Below are 21,757 nucleotides of genomic sequence, written 5' to 3' on the forward strand. Positions count from 1 at the left end.
AATAATCAACGTCTCCAGTCACCCAAGTCATAGACTGTTCTCTCTGCTACCGCATTGCAAGCAGTACCGGAGCGCCAAGTCTAGGTCCAAAAGGCACCTTAACAGCTTCTCCCCCAAGCCATGAGACTGCTGAACAATTAATCAAATGGCCACCCTGACTATTTGCATTGACCGGTACCCCCTGTATTTAAAACTTGTTTTTACACTGCCGCTACTTGCTGTTTATTATCTATGCATAGTCACTTTACCCCTACCTACATGTACAAATTACCTTGACTAACCTGTACCCCTGCACATTGACTCGGTACAAGTACCCCATGTATATAGCCTCATTGCTGTTATTTTATCCTGTTACTTTTATTTGAACTTTTTTTAAACTTTAGTTTATTCTCTATTTTATTAAAACTGCGTTGTTGGGCTTGTAAGTAAGCATTTCACGTTAAGGTCTACATCTGTTTTATTCGGCGCAGGTGATAAATACAATTTGATTTGATTTGATTATGAGACACAGCTTTCGATTGCCAATAGATGGGCCGAGCGGCAGATTGACGAGGTCGGCATTTTCTGAGTTAAACTGACCGAGACCCACCTCCAACAACACAAAACCTCACATAATTTTCCGAAAAACATTGACAATTGCTCTCAACCAGTGGTAAATCATTTTTTTATGTGAGCGCTGATGCCGCCCTTTGATAAGCAGACCCCACTTTGTCAAAGGCAGGGGCGCAAAATATTTAGCTTGTCCATTCCCAGCGCGCCTCTCCAGAGTGCTGTTGGAGAGATGTATCATAAATCATGTAGCAGATATAGGATATGGTAGAAAGAGTGTGTGGCCTTTTCTGTAGCCTACAGGCTGGAGATAAAATGTATGACAATGTAATGAGACGGACACTTTTTACAGGTTTCTCCGATCAAATAGCCTAACCTAAAGGGTGCTCAATCAAAAATAAAAAGTAGCTGTCATGTTAAGAAACAACATATCCTAAAAACAGGACAGGTCAAAGTAAAATGGATAATATGAATGGACAATCACAACTGTTGTCCGGGAGTTTCACCCCATTGTCATGATCAGTGGTTTTAAGTTTGTGTCTGTACATGTTTTTCAGAAAATTATGTGAGGTTTTGTCACGTTCCTGACCTGTTTTTCCTTTTTCTTGTATTTATTTAGTTGGTCAGGGCGTGAGTTGGGGTGGGTTGTCTATGTGTTATTTTCTATGTTGGGTTAATGTGTTGCCTGATATGGTTCTCAATTAGAGGCAGGTGTTTGACGTTTCCTCTGATTGAGAACCATATTAAGGTAGGCTGTTCTCACTGTTTGTTTGTGGGTGATTGTCGCTGTGTCTGTGTTTTGTTGCACCACACGGTATGTCTCGTTCGTTCATTCGTTTTTCCTGTTCGTGCGTTCTTCGTTTTTATGTAGTTCTCATGTTCAGGTCTGTTTAACGTCGTTTGTTGTTTTATAGTTTATTCAAGTGTATTTCGTGTCAGTGTTTGTCTGTTCAATTAAATGTATTATGTCTACATACCTCGCTGCGTGTTGGTCCGATCCATGCTCCTCCTCGTCCTCGTCCGAGGAATATGACGAACGTTACAGAATCACCCACCAACAAAGGATCAAGCAGCGGGGTAACGGGCAGCAGCGACAGCAGCGGCCAATTACACAGGACTCCTGGACATGGGAGGAAATTTTGAAGGGAAAAGGACCCTGGGCTAAGGTTGGAGAGAATCGCCGCTCTCGGGAGGAGAAGGAGGCAGCGAAAGCCCAGGAGCGGTGGTATGAGGAGGCAGCACGTAAGCGAGGCTGGAAGCCGGAGAGTCAAGGCCCAAAATTTCTTGGGGGGGGCTAAAAGGGAGTGTGGCGAAGTCAGGTAGGAGACCTGCGCCAACTCCCCGAGCTTACCGTGGAGAGCGAGACACCGTGTTATGCAGTAGAGCGCACGGTGTCTCCTGTACGTGTGCATAGCCCGGTGCGGGTTATTCCACCTCCCCGCACTGGCAGGGCTAGATTGAGCATTGAGCCAAGTGCCATGAAGCCGGCTCAACATATCTGGCCTCCAGTACGTCTCCTTGGGCCGGTGTACATGGCACCAGCCTTACGCATGGTGTCCCCGGTTCGCCTACACAGCCCAGTGCGGGTTATTCCACCTCCCCGCACTGGTCGGGCTACGGGGAGCATACAACCAGGTAAGGTTGGGCAGGCTCGGTGCTCAAGGGAGCCAGTACGCCTGCATGGTCCGGTATATCCGGTGCCACCTTCCCGCCCCAGCCCAGTACCACCAGTGCCTACACCACGCACCAGGCTTCCAGTGCGTCTCCAGAGCCCTGTTCCTCCTCCATGCACTCTCCCTGTGGTGCGTGTCTCCAGCCCAGTACCTCCAGTTCCGGCACCACGCACCAGGCCTATAGTGCGCCTCGAGAATTCAGTGTGCCCTGTTCCTGCTCCCCGCACTAGCCTTGAGGTGCGTGTCTCCAGTCCAGTACCACCAGTTCCGGCACCACGCACCAGGCCTACTGTGCGCCTCAGCAGGTCAGAGTCGGCCGTCTGCCCAACGCCGCCTGCACTGCTCGTCTGCCCAGCGCCGTCTGAGCCATCCGTCTGCCCAGCTCCATCTGAGCCATCGTTCTGCCCAGCTCCATCTGAGCCATCCGTCTGCCCAGCGCCATCTGAGCCATCCGTCTGCCCAGCGCCATCTGAGCCATCCGTCTGCCCAGCGCCATCTGAGCCATCCGTCTGCCCAGCGCCATCTGAGCCATCCGTCTGCCCAGCGCCATCTGAGCCATCCGTCTGCCCAGCGCCATCTGAGCCATCCGTCTGCCCAGCGCCATCTGAGCCATCCGTCTGTCCCGAGCCATTAGAGCCGCCCGTCTGTCCCGAGCCATCAGAGCCGTTCGTCAGTCAGGAGCTGCCACAGCCGTCCGTCAGTCAGGAGCTGCCACAGCCGCCAGCCAGTCAGGAGCTGCCAGAGCCGCCAGCCAGTCAGGAGCTGCCAGAGCCGCCAGCCAGTCAGGAGCTGCCAGAGCCGCCAGCCAGCCAGGATCCGCCAGGGCCGCCAGCCAGCCAGGAGCTGCCAGAGCCAGCCAGCCATGAGCAGCCAGAGCCGCCAGCCAGCCATGAGCAGCCAGAGCCGTCCAGCCAGGACCAGCCAGAGCCGCCGTCCAGCCAGGACCAGCCAGAGCCGCCAGCCAGGACCAGCCAGAGCCGTCCAGCCAGGACCAGCCAGAGCCGTCCAGCCAGGACCAGCCAGAGCCGTCCAGCCAGGACCAGCCAGAGCCGGCCAGCCAGGATCCGCCAGAGCCGGCCAGCCAGGATCCGCCAGAGCCGGCCAGCCAGGATCCGCCAGAGCCGGCCAGCCAGGATCCGCCAGAGCCGGCCAGCCAGGATCCGCCAGAGCCGGCCAGCCAGGATCCGCCAGAGCCAGCCAGCCAGGATCCGTCCCTCAGTCCGGTGCTGCCCCTCAGTCCGGAGCTGCCCCTCATTCCGGAGCTGCCCCTCATTCCGGTGTTGCCTTTCAGTCCGGTGCTGCCCCTCAGTCCGGTGCTGCCCCTCAGTCCGGTGCTGCCCCTCAGTCCGGTGCTGCCCCTCAGTCCGGTGCTGCCCCTCAGTCCGGTGCTGCCCCTCAGTCCGGTGCTGCCCCTTAGTCCGGTGCTGCCCCTTAATCTAGTGGGGTTAATTTGGAGGAGGCTACGGAGGAGGGGATTGACTATGGTGGGGTGGGGACCACGACCAGCGCCAGAGTCGCCACCGTGAACAGACGCCCACCCAGACCCTCCCCTAGACTTTATGCTGGTGCGCCCGGAGTTCGCACCTTAATTATGGTTATGTCACGTTCCTGACCTGTTTTTCCTTTTTCTTGTATTTATTTAGTTGGTCAGGGCGTGAGTTGGGGTGGGTTGTCTATGTGTTATTTTCTATGTTGGGTTAATGTGTTGCCTGATATGGTTCTCAATTAGAGGCAGGTGTTTGACGTTTCCTCTGATTGAGAACCATATTAAGGTAGGCTGTTCTCACTGTTTGTTTGTGGGTGATTGTCGCTGTGTCTGTGTTTTGTTGCACCACACGGTATGTCTCGTTCGTTCATTCGTTTTTCCTGTTCGTGCGTTCTTCGTTTTTATGTAGTTCTCATGTTCAGGTCTGTTTAACTCGTCCGAGGAGGAGGAATATGACGAACGTTACAGGTTTTGTGTTGTTGGAGGTGGGTCTCGGTCAGTTTAACTCAGAAAATGCCGACCTCGTCAATCTGCCGCTTCGCCCATCTATTGGCAATCGAAAGCTGTGTCTCATAATCAAATCAAATCAAATTGTATGTATCACCTGCGCCGAATAAAACAGATGTAGACCTTAACATGAAATGCTTACTTACAAGCCCAACAACGCAGTTTTAATAAAATAGAGTTAAGAAAATATTAACTAAATAAACTAAAGTTTTAAAAAAGTTCAAATAAAAGTAACACGATAAAATAACAGCAATGAGGCTATATACATGGGGTACTCGTGCCGAATCAATGTGCAGGGGTACAGGTTAGTCAAGGTAATTTGTACATGTAGGTAGGGGTAAAGTGACTATGCATAGATAATAAACAGCAAGTAGCGGCAGTGTAAAAACAAGTTTTAAATACAGGGGGTACCGGTCAATGCAAATAGTCAGGGTGGCCATTTGATTAATTGTTCAGCAGTCTCATGGCTTGGGGGAGAAGCTGTTAAGGTGCCTTTTGGACCTAGACTTGGCGCTCCGGTACTGCTTGCAGTGCGGTAGCAGAGAGAACAGTCTATGACTTGGGTGACTGGAGACTTTGATTATTTTTTGGGCCTTCCTCTGACACCGCCTAGTATATAGGTCCTGGATGGCAGCAAGCTTGGCAACAGTGATGTGCTGGGCTGTACGCATTACCCTCTGTAGCGCCTTACGGTCGGATGTCGAGCAATTGCCATGCCAGGCGGTGATGCAACTGGTCAGGATGCTCTCGATGGTGCAGTTGTAGAACGTTTTGAGGATCTGGGGACCCATGCCAAATCTTTTCAGTCTCCTGAGGGGGAAAATGCATTGTTGTGCCCTCTTCACAACTTTCTTGGTGTGTTTGGACCATGATGGTTTGTTGGTGATGTGGACACCAAGGAACTTAAAACTTTCGACCCGCTCCACTACAGCCCCATCGATGTGAATGGGAGCGTGTTCAGCCCTTTTCCTGTAGTCCATGATCATGTCCTTTGTCTTTCTCACGTTGAGGGAGAGGTTGTTGTCCTGGCATCACACTGCTAGGTCTCTGACCTCCTCCCTGTAGGCTGACTCATCACTGTTGGTGATCAGGCCTACCACTGTTGTGTCATCAGCAAACTTGATGATGGAGTTGGAGTCGTGCATAGCCACGTAGTCGTGGGTAAACGGGGAGTACAGGAGGGGGCTAAGCACAAACTGCTGAGAGGCCCCCGTGTTGAGGGTCAACGTGGCGGAGGTGTTGTTGCCTACTCTCACCACCTGGGGTCAGCCCGTCAGGAAGTCCAGGATAAAGTTGCAGGGGAAGGTGTTCATTCCCAGGGACCAGAGCTTGATGACGAGCTTGGAGGGCACTACGGTGTTGAACGCTAAGCTGTAGGAGAATGAACAGCATTCTCACATACAGTTGAAGTTGGATGTTTGTATACACCTTAGCCAAATACATTTAAACTCCGTTTTTCACAATTCCTGACATTTAATCAGAGTACAAATTCCCTGTTTTAGGTCAGTTAGGATCACCACTTTATTTTAAGAATGTGAAATGTCAGAATAATAGTAGAGAGAATTATTTATTTCAGCTTTTATTTCTTTCATCACATTCCCAGTGGGTCAGAAGTTTACATACACTCAATTCGTTTTAAGTAGCATTGCCTTTAAATGGTTTAACTTGTGTCAAATGTTTCAGGTAGCCTTCCACAAGCTTCCCACAATAAGTTGGGTGAATTTTGGCCCATTCCTCCTGACAGAGCTGCTGTAACTGAGTCAGGTTTGTAGGCCTCCTTGCTCGTACACGCTTTTTCAGTTCTGCCCACAAATTTTCTATAGGATTGAGGTCAGGGCTTTGTGATGGCCACTCCAATACCTTGACTTTGTTGTCCTTAAGCCATTTTGCCACAACTTTGTAAGTATGCTTGGGGTCATTGTCCATTTGGAAGACCCATTTGCGACCAAGCTTTAACTTCCTGACTGGTGTCTTGAGATGTTGCTTTAATATATCCACATCATTTTCCTACCTCATGATGCCATCTATTTTGTGATGTGCACCAGTCCCTCCTGCAGCAAAGCTCCCCCACAACATGATGCTGCCACCCCCGTGCTTCACAGTTGGGATGGTGTTCTTCAGCTTGCAAGCATCCCCCTTTTTCCTCCAAACATAACGATGGTCATTATGGCCAAACAGTTCTATTTTTGTTTAATCAGACCAGAGGACATTTCTCCAAAAAGTACGATCTTTGTCTCCATGTGCAGTTGCAAACTGTAGTCTGGATTTTTTTATGGCAGTTTTGGAGCAATGGCTTCTTCCTTGCTGAGCGGCCTTCAGGTTATGTCGATATAGGACTCGTTTTACTGTGGATATAGATACTTTTGTACCTGTTTCCTCCAGCATCTTCACAAGGTGAACCAATCATGGACGTCTATGTTTTGTTCAGATTTGGTGCGGTCCAGACCGGCCTTGATTTCAACATCAACAGACGTAGCTTTTTTTTCTATGTTTGGTTTGGTTCAGATTATGTCTGGTATGGACCAGCCTTGATTTGTCCCAAACATAGACGTTTGTAAATTACTTATTTTCAACTTTCATTCAGAACCAAAAATGAGCCTGATTTCAACATCTGGAAAATACATATTTTCAATGACTGTAAATACGTATTTTAAACATCAGGAAAATAAGTATTTTCAACTTTTATTCAGAACTGAAAATTAACCTGATTTCAACGTCTGGAAAATACGTATTTTTCTATGTCCAGAAAAGATGCCTTTTCAACATCCTGAAAAATATGTATTTTAAACAAACGGAAAATACCTTTTCACCTTTCATTCAGAACCTAAATTCTGAATCGTCTTTTAGACGTCTTTTCAACGTTATTTTGCTTACTGGGGCAATTCTAGTTTTGTGGGGGCGGCATTTTTTGGTCGCGGCAAGGACCCTGGTTCAGACTGTCTGCCTGGTGCCGACTTGTCTATACTGTGCCCCTCCCCTCTCTCTGTCCCTCGCTAGCTCGTTATGAAAAGATGCGAGTGTTCTCGGAAGTATGGCAATTTATTAGTATCCTCCGTTCCAAAATACTTCATTTTAAGAGCTAGGAATCGAATCTTGATTCTCAGAAATGGGAGTGAACGCTGAGTCCACATGCAAGGAGTCATTTTGAACTCGACTCTCCACAACTACAACATCGTCGTTAAGAGTTAGAAAAATTGCAGAGAAAGGCAAGCGACAGCAGCGAAGTACAGTATGGCAAAACTTAGAGAAGTTAAATGAGAAGGAAATGTAAACTTTGCGAAGTGGAATAGAGGTACAGTAATCTGTAGTGATAGTACAAGTGCAATGCTTAAACATCTGAAAGGCACCCACCGTAAGACCCAAACTGTTGCTGATAGCAGCGCAGCTGCATTGTGGATTTTTTTCTTTCTTTTTTTCTTATTGTTCTAATGAGAGAATAAAAATCGCACTTAAACCGTCATATCGGTTGCCCCGTTTGACCACTTGAAATGTTGTATGTAGGTGTCATTCCTCACGCTGAACAAATTTGCCCCAAGGGCCCATAAGGTCCTTCAGGATAGATTTTCCTCCATCTTGGACATTTTTGCAAACCTTTGAATAACTTATTTTCATTGGCCATAAATCCAAATAACACAACATTTGGTGTGTAGGCCATTGTACATCTCTTAATTTAGTTTGAGAAAAGATATGGGGTAGGTTAATCAGATTTTACTTGTCCATTTTTAAATCCTTTGTAAATCCATTCCACGGCCTATCAACTTGAAACTTTTTAGGGGAATCTAACACATGATCATGATGAACCAGGTTAAGTTTGGCATATCTTAAAATAAGGAAAATATTAACAATTTACTTTTTTTGTGTATGTAATGCTTAAAATAATCATACAAATCTACTCATGGACTATAAGTCAGATTCACTCCAAATGTGGTCTTTCGACTTGTCACAATATTCCCTAAAGAGATTGAGAAAATAACCTTGATGCATTCAAAGATGGCCACACTATACCAGTAGATGCATATTTGCACAGACACTAATATGCTAAAATATGGCAAAAAAAATATTCTCATGAGCCATAAGACCAAGTGACACCAAATGTGAAATGTAGGCCCATGGTACATGTCTTAACATAGTTTGAGAAAGCTAAGAGATTGGTCAAAACACAACTGAGTTATTGACAAACAAAAAATCTGATTTTACTTGTCAAACCACTGTCAATCCACTCCACAGTGGCCAATCAACTTGAAACTTGTCATCGCTATCATGGACAACCCTAAAATGAACCACACGGTATTTGGTATTGATATCACAAAAAACAAGGAAACTGTTAATAACTTGGTCTTTGCATATGTAACGCTAATGCTCAAAATCGTCAGGAACAATTTTCTCCTCATGAACCATATGTCAGATTCACTCTTTGGTTTTGAGGTTTCTTTATTGTTTCTGCATTCAAATATGGCCACACTGTACCTATAGATGCACGTTAACACATGCTAATGGATAAAAATACTTAAAAATACAAAATTATTCTCATGAACCAGATGTGGTAAATAGACTCAATTAATTAATGTCTATTGAATTTGAGAATGATTAGTTGCTGCATTCAAAATCGGCCACGCTACACCACTAAATGACACCATCTAGTGGTAATGGTGATAATGGCGCCAGAGGGGAGGGCTGCCGTTGTACGGGTTCCTAACCAACTGTGCTATTTTGTTAGTTTTTTCGCATTGTTTGTAGCTAATTGTGTACATAATGTTGCTGCTACAGTTTCTTATGACCGAAAAGAGCTTCTGAACATCAGAACAGCGAGTACTCATCTCGGACTGGACAAAGATTTTTTTCTTTAATGAGTCCGACGTGATGGATATACTGCTTTGTCAAGACAAGGCCCAAATCCCCGTCATCAGCGCGAAGAAAAGACGGAGGAAAAGGGGAAGGAGGACGGGGTGCCTTGTAAGACGATCTACGATCAAGGCTATACTACTAATGGGACATTAAAAACTGTAATATCTTATGTTTCACCAAGACTTGGCTAAATGACGGATAATATAGAGCTGGCTGGCTTCTCCGTGTTTCGGCAGGACAGAGCAGCTACGTCTGGTAAGGCAAGGGGCGGGGAAGTGTGTCTATTTGTCAATAACTGCTGGTGCGCGATGTCTAATATTAATGAAGTCTCGAGGTATTGCTCGCCTGAGGTAGAATACCTCATGATAAGCTGTAGAACACACTATCTACCAAGAGAGTTCTCATCTATATTATTCGTAACCGTCTATTTACCACCACAAAGACCGCACTCAAGGAGCTGTATTAGGCCATAAGCAAACAAGAAAATGCTCATCCAGAAGCGGTTCTCCTAGTGGCCGGGGACTTTAATGCAGGCAAACTTAAATCCATTTTACGTCATCTCTACCAGCATGTCATATGTGCAACCAGAGGAAAAATATCTCTAGACCACCTTTACTCCACACACAGAGATGCATACAAAGCTCTCCCTCACCCTCCATTTGGCAAATCTGACCATAATTATATCCTCCTGATTCCTGCTTACAAGCAAAAACTAAAGCAGGAAGTACCAGTGACACGCTAAACACGGAAATGGCCAGATGATGCGGATGCTATGCTACAAGACTGTTTTGCTAGCACAGACTGGAATATGTTCCTGGATTCATCCAATGGCATTAACCTGTTTGGGATAGGGGGCAGCATTTTCACTTTTGGATGAAAAGCGTGCCCAGAGTAAACTGCCTCCTACTCAGTCCCAGATGCTAATATATGCATATTATCAGTAGTATTGGATAGAAAACACTCTGACGTTTCTAAAACTGTTTGAATGATGTCTGTGAGTATAACAGAACTCATATGGCAGGCGAAAACCTGAGAAAAATCCAACCCGGAAGTGGGAAATCTGAAGTTTGTAGTTTTTGAAAGCTTGGCCTATCGAATACACAGTGTCTATGGGGTCATTGTGCACTTCCTAAGGCTTCCAATAGATGTCAACCATCTTTAGAAACTTGTTTGAGGATTCTACTGTAAAGGAGGTGCTCATAAGTGCTCTTTGAGTGAGTGGTCTGGCAGAGTGCCACAAACTCTGACGCCTGTTCACGTGAGTGGTAGCTCTCATTCCATGGCTTTTCTATAGACAAAGGATTTCTCCGGTTGTAACATTATTGAAGATTTATGGTAAAAACATCCTAAAGATTGATTCTATACATTGTTTGAAATGTTTCTACGGTCTGTAACGGGAAACTTTTGGACTTTGACTTTGTCCCAGGAACTGGGATTCCTGGGAGTGCATTCTGATGAAGATCATCAAAGGTAAGTGAATATTTATAATGCTATTTCTGACTAATATTGACTCCAACATGTCGGATATTTCTTTGCCTGATTTTGTCATCTGAGCTCTATGCTCAGATTATTGCATGGTATGCTTTTTCCGTAAAGTTGTTTTGAAATCTGACACAGCGGTTGCATTAAGGAGAAGTCTATCTTTAATTCTGTGAATAACACTGATATCTTTTATCAATGTTTATTATGAGTATTCCTGTGAATTGATGTGGCTCTCTGCAAAATCACTGGATGTTTTGTAAGCAAAACATTACTGAACGTAACGCGCCAATGTAAACTGCGATTTTTGGATATAAATATGCACTTTATCGAACAAAACATACATGTATTGTGTAACATGATGTCCTATGAGTGTCATCTGATGAAGATAATCAAAGGTTAGTGATTCATTTTATCTCTATTTCTGCTTTTTGTAACTCCTATCTTTGGCTGGGAAAATGGCTGTGTGTGTTTTTGTGACTTGGCTCTGACCTAATATAATGATATGTTGTGCTTTCGCTGTAAAGCCTTTTTGAAATCGGACACGATGGGTAGATTAACAAGAAGTTTATCTTTCATTTGGTGTATTGCACTTGTTAATGTGTGAAAGTTACATATTTCAAAAAAATATTTTTTTATTTCCTGCGCTGCCTTTTCAGCGGAATGTTGTCGGAACCCCTGGCACTAAGAAGTTTAAGGAGTATACCACCTCAGTCACCGGCTTCATCAATAAGTGCATCGACGACGTCGTCCCCACGTGACCGTAAATACATTTCCCAACCAGAAGCCATGGATTACAGGCTAAGATTGAATCCTACTACTAACGTGTGAGAGCACCAGCTGTTCCGGATGACTGTGCGATCACGCTGTCCGTAGCCGATGTCAGCAAGACCTTTAAACAGGTCAACATTCACAAAGCCGCGGGGCCAGACGGATTACCAGGACGTGTACTCAAGGCATGCGCGGACCAACTGGCAAGTGTCTTCACTGACATTTTCAACCTCTCCCTGGCCGAGTCTGTAATACCTACATGTGTCAAAGACTACCATAGTCCCTGTGCCCAAGAAAGGAAAGGTAACCTGCCTAAATTGTTACCGCCTCGTAGCACTCACGTCGGTAGCAATGAAGTGCTTTGAAAGGCTGGTCATGGCTCACATCAACACCATTATGCCAGAGACCCAGTCCAATTCGCATACCGCCCCAACAGATTCACAGATGACACAATCTCAATCGCACTCCACACTGCCCTTTCCCACCTGGACAAAAGGAACACCTATGTGAGAATGCTGTTCATTGACTACAGCTCAGCGTTCAACACCATAGTGCCCACAAAGCTCATCACTAAGGACCCTGGGACTAAACTTCTCCCTCGGCAACTGGGTCCTGGACTTCCTGATTGACCCCCCCCCCCCCACACACACACATTGTGTTACTTTGTGATTGATTAGATTTTTTTAAACTTTAGTTTGTTTAGTAAATATTTTATTAACTCTATTTCTTGAACTGCAATGTTGGTTAAGGGCTTGTAAGTAAGCATTTCACGGTAAGGTCTACAACTGTATTCGGCGCATGTGACAAATAATATTTGATTTGGTTTGATATCACACCAGGGCTATGAGAACTGAACCGATGGGCATGGGGCCATGAAATTTGGAATGTATATTTTCTTAGAAGCTGTGTGAATATAAAGTCACTGCAACCTTAGATGGCTTCACCAGACCAGTTGGTGGCACTATTGATGTCACCAGTGGCACCATAGGATACTATAGCAATAACTATTGATCAAGTGGACTTTATCTCATGCAGATTAATGTTAGATTTTAATTAAAACAATGGGAAATATTGTGATTAGTATGTCTGTATAATCGCATGTTGTTGCCCTATAATGTGGTCTGAATGTAGTTAAAAGTCGATCATTTATTCAGGAAATGTTTTAACAGGAAGTCCTGCCACGTGCACAGTCAGTTTATTACAGCTGTGAGAGTGTATTGAAGTATTTCCAAATGCTAATGTGGAGTGTACCAACTGAGATTTAAGTCATTACACAAACAGATTTCAACAAAATAAAGTCCCAGAATTCAAAGATGACAGCGATATACCAATACACTAACGCTGAAAATATTTCACATATCTTAACATACATTTTAGATATACACAGAATTGGTATATACACTCAATACATTAGGGATTACTTTAAGAATGATTACCTGCTGCATTCAAAGAAAACCAACCTACAGCACTAGTCATAGGCGGAAATCCCAGGGGGGACGGGGGGGACACGACCCCCCCATCTTGGGAAAAATATGATTTGTCCCCCCCAATATATCACTGTAAACATAACTATGTAATTTCAATAATATTAATAATACGCAATGAAAGCACTTGTGCTGGTTATAGACACTTAATAGCGCGTTTTTAAGTTTCAAAAGATTGCGACCCCCCCCGCCCTTTGCCTCACAATGGTTTGATCCACTGCCAGTTCTTTAGCTGGCAAGGTAATAGAGGGTTCGTATCTACTGTCCGAAAGGGACATGTACGTAACTGACGTGAGGTTAATCCAGTCAATCCATAGCAGGTCCATAGCAATGTTATTTATTTATTTTTATGTTGGCAGGGTTCGCACACTAGCTGAATTTGCAGAGCTAGCGCGCAAACTAAAGCAAACATTAACTATCAAGCTAGCTAGTACCTATTCCATTTATGTGGCGTCGTCAAAGATGGAATCTTTGCTATCGTCAGTTTAATCCAAGATCAGCATGCAGCTGTAGTGCTTCGACGTCCCTGTGATAAGGTTAGCGATAAACTGAAGTCCAAACTGAACAGAACAGAACTACACTCTCTTCTACCATTGTCTTAAATATATATAATGGTCTCGTTGCAAAAGATAAATTGTCGCTAGTGAACTTTTTTTATTTATTTTTATTTCACCTTTATTTAACCAGGTAGCAAAGATTATAGCAAACACACAGAAACGGAATTGGTGCTCGCTAGCTTTACAAATTCAGCTATTGTTGGAAGCCAGCCAATATGAAACAAACTATTAAAATTACAAAAGGTTGCAGCATGTGTTGTGTAAATGTGTGTGTGTGCAGCTAGGCCAGCCAGCCAGGTAGAAAAATGGCAGAAAAAAGTAAGAAGACGGACATCAGAGTATTTGTCAGTACACCAAAACGCATAGTAAGAACTCTAGTAGCCTAATATCTCAAAGACTAGTTGATAAAATGTTCATAAGAAAGAAGTGAAATGCTAATGGGAATGTTTCACAATGATGTCATTAGGCAGAGCAGGCAACAGATGGCACACAGACAGCAGAGCTGGGGACAGATATGCAGGGACAGATTGGCAGAGACAGGGAGTCTCAGGTAAGTTTGTTGAGTCTTTGTTTGGCAACATTATGAAAGGTTCTCAATTTTTTTGACTTGTAAAATAGGGACATAATTGGAAAATGCCATGGATACCCCCACTCTCAACTTAAACTGGTGACTAAACTAAGATTTGTTTAAGGCAATGGTATTGCTGTTGTGATTAATTGTGTAGTTTTGGGTACCGGTAGTTAGGAGTACGGCAAACACCTTATTTCTTTTCTAGGAGACAGACTGTGAGTCAGTTAGGGTGATGAAAGGGAAAGAGCCAGGGAGAGAGACTTCAGAGGACAGTGTCACAGCCACGGCAGGACCAAGTGTCACCCTTGTTGCCAGCAGCACCAGTATAGGGGACAGTGGCACAGCATTGTCCAGTTACCTCAGTGATGGCACAAAACCATATCAGCCACACCCACAATTTATAGAACCGCAAACTCTTGCCAACAGTGTTGACGTTTCAAGAGAGATGGTTTCGCGATTTCCCCTGGCTACATTATAATCCATCAGTAAAAGGAGTGTTGTGTTTTCACTGGAGCCAAGGGTTTTCAAGCCAGCCATCTTTTGGCCAAAGAGCAGATGCTGCCTTCTTTAGTGCAGGATTTAGGAACTGGAGAAAAGCCATTGAAAAATTCACAGCACATCAAAACTGCCAAACCCACCGCCACTTTGTAATTGTAACAGCACACCAGCTAAATCCAATCAGTGTCCAGTTATCCAGCGCGTGGGGTAAACAGCAGGAGGACGCAAGGCATTGCTTGATGAAAATTGTTAGTTCGGTGCGGCATGTAGAAAGACAGGGACAAGCCTTTAGAGGCCACACGGATGACAGTGGGAATTTATACCAGCTTTTGAAACTTAGGGCAGAAGAGGATGATCCCATTTTACTGAAGTGGTTAACAGAGCGTACCACAATGTACACAGGCCCCAAAGCACAGAATGAAATTCTGAACATCATGGCCAATAGTCATTCGAGGCATTGCAGCTGAGATTAGGTCTCTTCCGATTGTACAATTTTCATTAATTGTTGATGGTACTCAAGATGTCTCTGGTGCTGAACAGGAGAATGTCTGTCTGCGTTATGTTGACCATGACCATGTCCCTCACAAGGAGTTTATTGGGCTATACAGGGTGTCGGAGACAACAGGCGAGGGCATTGCGAAAGTGGCAACTGATGTGTTGTTGAGGAAACCCGCAAACATATGCTCGGTTCTTTTGTTCAGTAGTGTGTATAGCAGTGGTTCTCAACCTTTTTGGTGTACTGGAACCCCTGCATATTTTGAGGCAAGGCAGGCAAGGTTTTGAACGGTCCTCAGGGACCTCCACCCCCTCTATATTATATGTAAACTTACTGGAAACCTTGTGGTACTGACTACATTCATTACACTTTTTTATTTCACGGACCCCTTGCAATTAGTCCATGGACCCCTGTTTGAGAACCCCTGGTGTAATTGATATTTTTTCTTTTGTTTAGTAGTTTTCAGTACACTTACAAATTATTTATTTCATGTTATTTTATTTAAAATAGCATACTTTGTGCGACATACTTGTCCATAGCTGCTGTTTGAAGAGTTGAGACACTGACTGAAGGATATTTTGTTTGATTTATTTGGGTTTTTCATTGAAGTAGTTATTTTGCTTTTAGAACTGTACTTATTTTAAGCTTTTTGTTCTTGCAAAGATATTGTAGTAGACTCAGGCCAGGTGCACATATTTAATGACTATATAAATGTATCAGAAAAAGTCAAATTAAAAGGTCAATTCAATACGGAGACCAACTTTGTGATGGTTCTCAATGGAGATTCTTTTAGATGTGATCACACCATGTTCATTGTATTTATGAAAACTACACCCATACAGTGTACAGTACCATTGTCACCTACTGACCTTTCTTGATATTGCTGGTTGTAAGTACGAATACCTGCATACATACTGGACTGGTAAGGAGCACTGCTATAACTATTATTATTAGTAGAATTATAATGATTTAAACATTTGAACAAGTTGGGAAAACCCTTCAGTTAACTACTGTACCTATCAATTATCCAGTTGTAGGAATTATGGTTCCTCAATATACATTTAACATATAACAATGTATACTATGTGTTACAGCACTACTTTTGGTGTCCCCCTCAGGAATTGCTCTTGAGAAAATGTAATGTAATTGTCCCCTCCAAGGTTGATATCAGATTTTCGCCCCTGGCACTAGTCTAAACTTCATAGAGTGCTTGCTTTGTTATGCAACTGATCTTGTGTCCTTTCTATCATCCTGTGAACCCCGTTCATTGCTGCTCGCATCTATATTTTTTAAATAATATTTTCTATTACTTATATTATTATTATCGCTACATTGTTGAGAAAGAGCTCTCAAGTAAGAATTTCACTGTACTGTTTTACATCTGTTCCATCCTCTGTCATACCCTGATCTATTTCACCTGTCTTTGTGATTGTCTCCACCCGCCTCCAGGTGTCGCCCATCTTCCCCATTGTCCCCTGTGTATTTATACCTGCGTTCTCTGTTGGTCTGTTGCCAGTTCGTCTTGTTTGTTAAGTCAACCAGCAGTTTTTGTCTCAGCGCCTGCTTTTCCCAGTCTCTCTTTTCTCACCCTCCTGGTTTTGACCCTTGCCTGTCTTGACTCTGAGCCCGCCTGCCTGACAACTCTGCCTGAGCCTGCCTGCCGTCCTGTACCTTTGCCCCACCTCTGAATTATTGACCTCTGCCTACCCTGAGCCTGCCTGCCGTCCGGTACCGTTGCCCCACCTCTGGTTTACTGACCCCTGCCTGCCTTGACCTGTCTATTGCCTCCCCCTGTTGGATTATTAAACCATTGTTAATTCAACGTTGTCTGCATCTGGGTCTTAACTTCATACCTGTTATCCTCTGCATGTGGCGAATAAACACTCAGCCTTCTACTGTTCATGTTTCTCGTGTGTGTGTTTGTGTGTCTCCAGTATCTGAACCTGTTGGAGAACTGCTGTGGAATGAATCGTGGGTTCCATCCTTATTCTGCTACTGGACATACAGTACCAGTCAAAAGTTTGGACACACCTACTCCGTCAAGGGTTTTTCTTTATTTTTACTATTTTCTACATTGTAGAATAATAGTGAAGCCATCAAAACTATGAAATAACACATGGAATCATGTAGTAACCAAAAAAGTGTTTAAACAAATCAAAATATTTTTTTGATTCTTCAAAGTAGACACCCTTGGCCTTGAAGACAGCTTTCCACACTCTTGGCATTCTCTTAACCAGCTTCATGAGGAATGCTTTTCCAACAGTCTTGAAGGAGTTCCCACATATGCTGAGCACTTGTTGACTGCTTTTCCTTCACTCTGCGGTCCAACTCATCCCAAATCATCTCAATTGGGTTGAGGTCGGGTGATTGTGGACGCCAGGTTATTTTGATGCAGCACTCCATCACTCTCCTTCTTGGTCAAATAGCCCGTACACAGCCTGGAGGTGTGTTTTGGGTCATTGTCCTGTTGAAAAACAAATGATAATCCTACTAAGTGCAAACCAGATGGGATGGCGTATCGCTGCAGAATGCTGTGGTAGCCATGCTGGTTAAGTGTGCCTTGAATTCTAAATAAATTACCTACAGTGTCACCAGCAAAGCACCCGAAAACCTCACATCTCCTCCATGCTTCACGGTGGGAACCACACATGCAGAGATTATCCGGTCACCTATTCTGCATCTCACAAAGAACTAAAAATCAGACCAAAGGACACATTTCCACCGGTTTAATGTCCATTGCTCATGTTTCTTGGCCCAAGCAAGTCTCTTCTTATTATTGTTGTCCTTTAGTAGTGGTTTCTTTGCAGCAATTCAACCATGAAGGCCTGATTCACACAATCTCCTCTGAACAGTTTAAGTTGAGATGTGTCTGTTACTTGAGCTCTGTGAAGCATTTATTTGGGCTGCAATTTCTGAGGCTAGTAACTCTAATGAATTTATCCTCTGCAGCAGAGGTAACTCTTGGTCTTCCTTTCCTGTGGTGGTCCTCATGAGAGCCAGTTTCATCATAGCGCTTAATGGTTTTTGTGACTGCACTTGAAGAAACTTTCTAAGTTCTTGAAGTTTTCCAGATTGACTGACCTTCATGTCTTAAAGTAATGATGGACTGTCGTTTCTCTTTGCTTACTTGAGCTGTTCTTGCCATAATATGGACTTGGTCTTTTACCAAATAGTGCTATCTTCTGTATACCACCCCTAACTTGTCACAACACAAATGGTTCAAACACATTAAGAAGTAAAGAAATTCCACAAATTAACATTTAACAAGGCACACCTGCTAATTGAAAAGCATTACAGGTGACTACCTCATGAAGCTGGTTGAGAGAATGCCAAGAGTGTATAAAGCTGTCATCAAGGCAAAGGGTGGCTATTTGAAGAATCTCAAATATAAAATATATTTTGATTTGTTTAACACTTTTTTGGTTGCTACATGATTCCATATGTGTTATTTCATAGTTTTGATGTCTTCACTATTATTCTACAATGTAGAAAATAGTACTTGAATGAGTAGTTGTGTCCAAACTTTTCACTGGTACTGTATGTCAGTATCTCTAGTGGATTCCATTTACACAGTGTTTTCCATGAGTTCTCAAAGTTCTTGATGTTGTGTAGCTGCCACCTGCAGTATGGTGTCTGTGTCATATGCCAGCAGTTTGGCCAAGTTCCACATTCCTGAGGGAGACATCACAGAGTCACTGCCTGAGAGGCGGAAGTTAATGTGTGATCAACTTCCTGTTGGATGGAGTAAATGGGCGAGCCCGTCTGTGTCACACATACACACATCTGTCAGTCTGACCTTTAGAGTGACATCATCAATGGCCCTAACCCACAGCCCTGAGTTTGATTCCTGCTCAGGCCACATGTACTGAATACACACTACATGACCAAAAGAATGTGGACACCTGCTCGTCACATCTCATTCCAAAATCAAGGGCATTAATATAGAGTTGGTTCCCCCCCTTTGCTGCTATAATAGCCTCCACTCCTCTGGGAAGGCTTTCCACTAGATGTTGGATTATTGCTGCAGCCACAAGAGCATTAGTGAGGTCGGGCACTAGTGTTGGGCGATTAGGCCTGGCTCGCAGTCGGAATTCCAATTCATCCCAAAGGTGTTCGATGGGGTTGAGGTCAGGGCTCTGTGCAGACCAGTCAAGTTCTTCCACACCGATCTCAACAAACCATTTATGTATGGACCTCACTTTGTGCACGGGGGCATTGTCATGCTGAAACAGGAAAGAGCCTTCCCCAAACTGTTGCCACAAGGTTGGAAGTACGCTACAGTAGCGTTAACGTTTCCCTTCACTGGAACTAAGGGGCCCGAACCATGAAAAACAGCCCCAGACCATTATACCTCCTCCACCAAACTTTACAGTTGGCGCTATGCATTCGGGCAGGTAGCATTCTCCTGCCATCCGCCAAACCCAGATTTGTCTGTTGGACTGACAAGATAGTGAAGCGTGATTCATCACTCCAGAGAACGCTTTTCCACTGCTCCAAAGTCCAATGGGGGCGAGCTTTACACCACTCCAGCCAACACTTGGCATTTCGCATGGTGATCTTAGGCTTGTGTGCGGCTGCTCGGCCATGGAAACGCATTTCATGAAGCTCCCGACGAACAGTTCTTGTGTTGACGTTGCTTCCAGAGGCCGTTTCAAACTCGGTAGTGAGTGTTGCAACCGAGGACAGACGATTTTTACGCGCTACGAGCTGCAGCACTCAGCGGTCCCGTTCTATGAGCTTGTGTGGCCTACCATTTCATGGCTGAGCCGTTGTTGCTCCTAGACGTTTCCACTTCACGATAACAGCAGCACTTACAGTTGACCGGGGCAGCTCTAGCAGGGCAGAAATTTGACGAACTGACTTGTTGGAAAGGTGACATCCTATGACGGTGCCATGTTGAAAGTCACTGAGCTCTTCAGTACGGGCCATTCTACTGCCAATGTTAGTCTATGGAGATTGCATGGCTGTGTGCTTGATTTTATACACCTGTCAGCAACGGGTGTGGCTGAAATAGCCGAATCCACTCATTTGAAGGGGTGTCCACATACCTTTGTATATATAGCGTATGTGTTTACTGTAAGGTACTTGCTTTGGATAATAGCGTCTTGAAAATTACTATGTTGTTACATGTATATTACATAGTGAAGAGAGGCCTGGAGAAGAGGGGCCACACATACATTTTTATTGTTTTTCATAGTCATTATTGAGTGGGCCTGTTTAGATGCTCGACATTAGGTGAACTGTGTTTCACTTCAGTTTAATTTATCCACACTTTGATACAATTATTTTCCATCACCCTGTGTACCAGACTTGACAATACTAAATATGAAGCTGCAAGTCTCTAGAAACTAACCACAAACTTCCTGATATTCATAGGCACACATTATCCAACACACACCAAATCATATATCATCTCGCCCTCCGGTATGCACACAGATTTGAAAGACTGTGTACAGACTTCTACACCCGAACACTCACATGGAAATGTACAGAACATACACTCACACCATATTCACTCACAGGAAACACACGTAAATATACAAACACAAACATGCTCAGGAATCCATATGTTAATTCATACATCTCACATCTCTGAGAGCAGGCACAGACAGACAAGTGAAAACACTTGAAATGCAGACATGCTAAACATGCACTCACACCATACTCAACCTGTAACACACACACACGGAAACATGCACAAACACACACACACAGAGAGAGAGACACAAATGATTAATCTTCCTGTCTCCCTGGTGACCTTTGGTTGGGAACTTCCTGCTGATGAGCGTTTTACACTGTACCACCCTCTGGGCCCTAACACACACACACACACACACACACACACACACACACACACACACACACACACACACACACACACACACACACACACACACACACACACACACACACACACACACACACACACACACACACACACACACACACACAAAGACACAAAGACACAGAGGCACAACAGGTTACAAATCTTGCTGCTGTGATTGCACACTGGTATTTCACCCAATAGATATGGGAGTTTATCAAAATTGGATTTGTTTTTGAATTCTTTGTGGGTCTGTGTAATCTGAGGGAAATATGTGTCTCTATTATGGTCATACATTTGGCAGGAGGTTAGGAAGTGCAGCTCAGTTTCCACCTCATTTTGTGGTCAGTGTGTACATAGCCTGTCCTCTCTTGAGAGCCAGGTCTGCCTTCGGCAGCCTTTCTCAATAACAAGGCTATGCTCACTGAGTCTGTACATAGTCAAATATTTCCTTAATTTTGGGTCAGTCACGGTGGTCAGGTATTCTGCCACTGTGTACTCTCTGTTTAGGACCAAATAGCATTCTAGTTTGCTCTGTTTTTTTTGTAAATTATTTTCAATGTGTCAAGTAATTATCTTTTTAGTTTCTCATGGTTTGGTTGGTTCTAATTGTGTAGCTGTCCTGGGGCTCTGTGGGGTCTATTTGTGTTTGTGAACAGAACCCCAGGACCAGCTTGCTTAGGGGGCTCCTCTCCAGGTTAATTTCTCTGTAGGTGATGGCTTTGTTATGGAAGGTTTGGGAATCGCTTCCTTTTAGGTGGTTGTAGAATTTAACATTTCTTACCTGAATTTTTCATAATTATCGGATATCGGCCTAATTCTGCTCTGCATGCATTATTTGTTGTTTTACGTTGTACACAGAGGATATTTTTCCAGACTTCTGTCTCTCGCTCTCTAGCCCCCCTAGCCTATACACTGACTTACCTCCATAAGAACAGGATCATCCACAGAGATCTGAAGCTAGAGAACATCGTCCTCCAGCAGGGAGAGAAGAGAGTGGGTCTCCCTGTGTGATTT

The 21,757-nt window shown here is 44.2% G+C and overlaps 1 protein-coding gene across 1 annotated transcript in view; it reads left to right on the forward strand.

Annotated features, from left to right (window-relative positions):
- LOC139575323 (uncharacterized) overlaps nucleotides 1-21,757 on the forward strand; it is a 48,699-nt gene that overhangs the window by 14,199 nt on the left and 12,743 nt on the right. Inside the window, exons 6-7 of the mRNA XM_071400258.1 lie at nucleotides 16,851-16,891; nucleotides 21,604-21,736. Of these exons, the coding sequence (XP_071256359.1) occupies nucleotides 16,851-16,891; nucleotides 21,604-21,736 (174 nt within the window). The remainder of the gene's footprint in view (nucleotides 1-16,850; nucleotides 16,892-21,603; nucleotides 21,737-21,757) is intronic.

Source organism: Salvelinus alpinus, chromosome 5 (assembly GCF_045679555.1).
Source record: "Salvelinus alpinus chromosome 5, SLU_Salpinus.1, whole genome shotgun sequence".
Classification (NCBI taxonomy): Eukaryota; Metazoa; Chordata; class Actinopteri; order Salmoniformes; family Salmonidae; genus Salvelinus; species Salvelinus alpinus.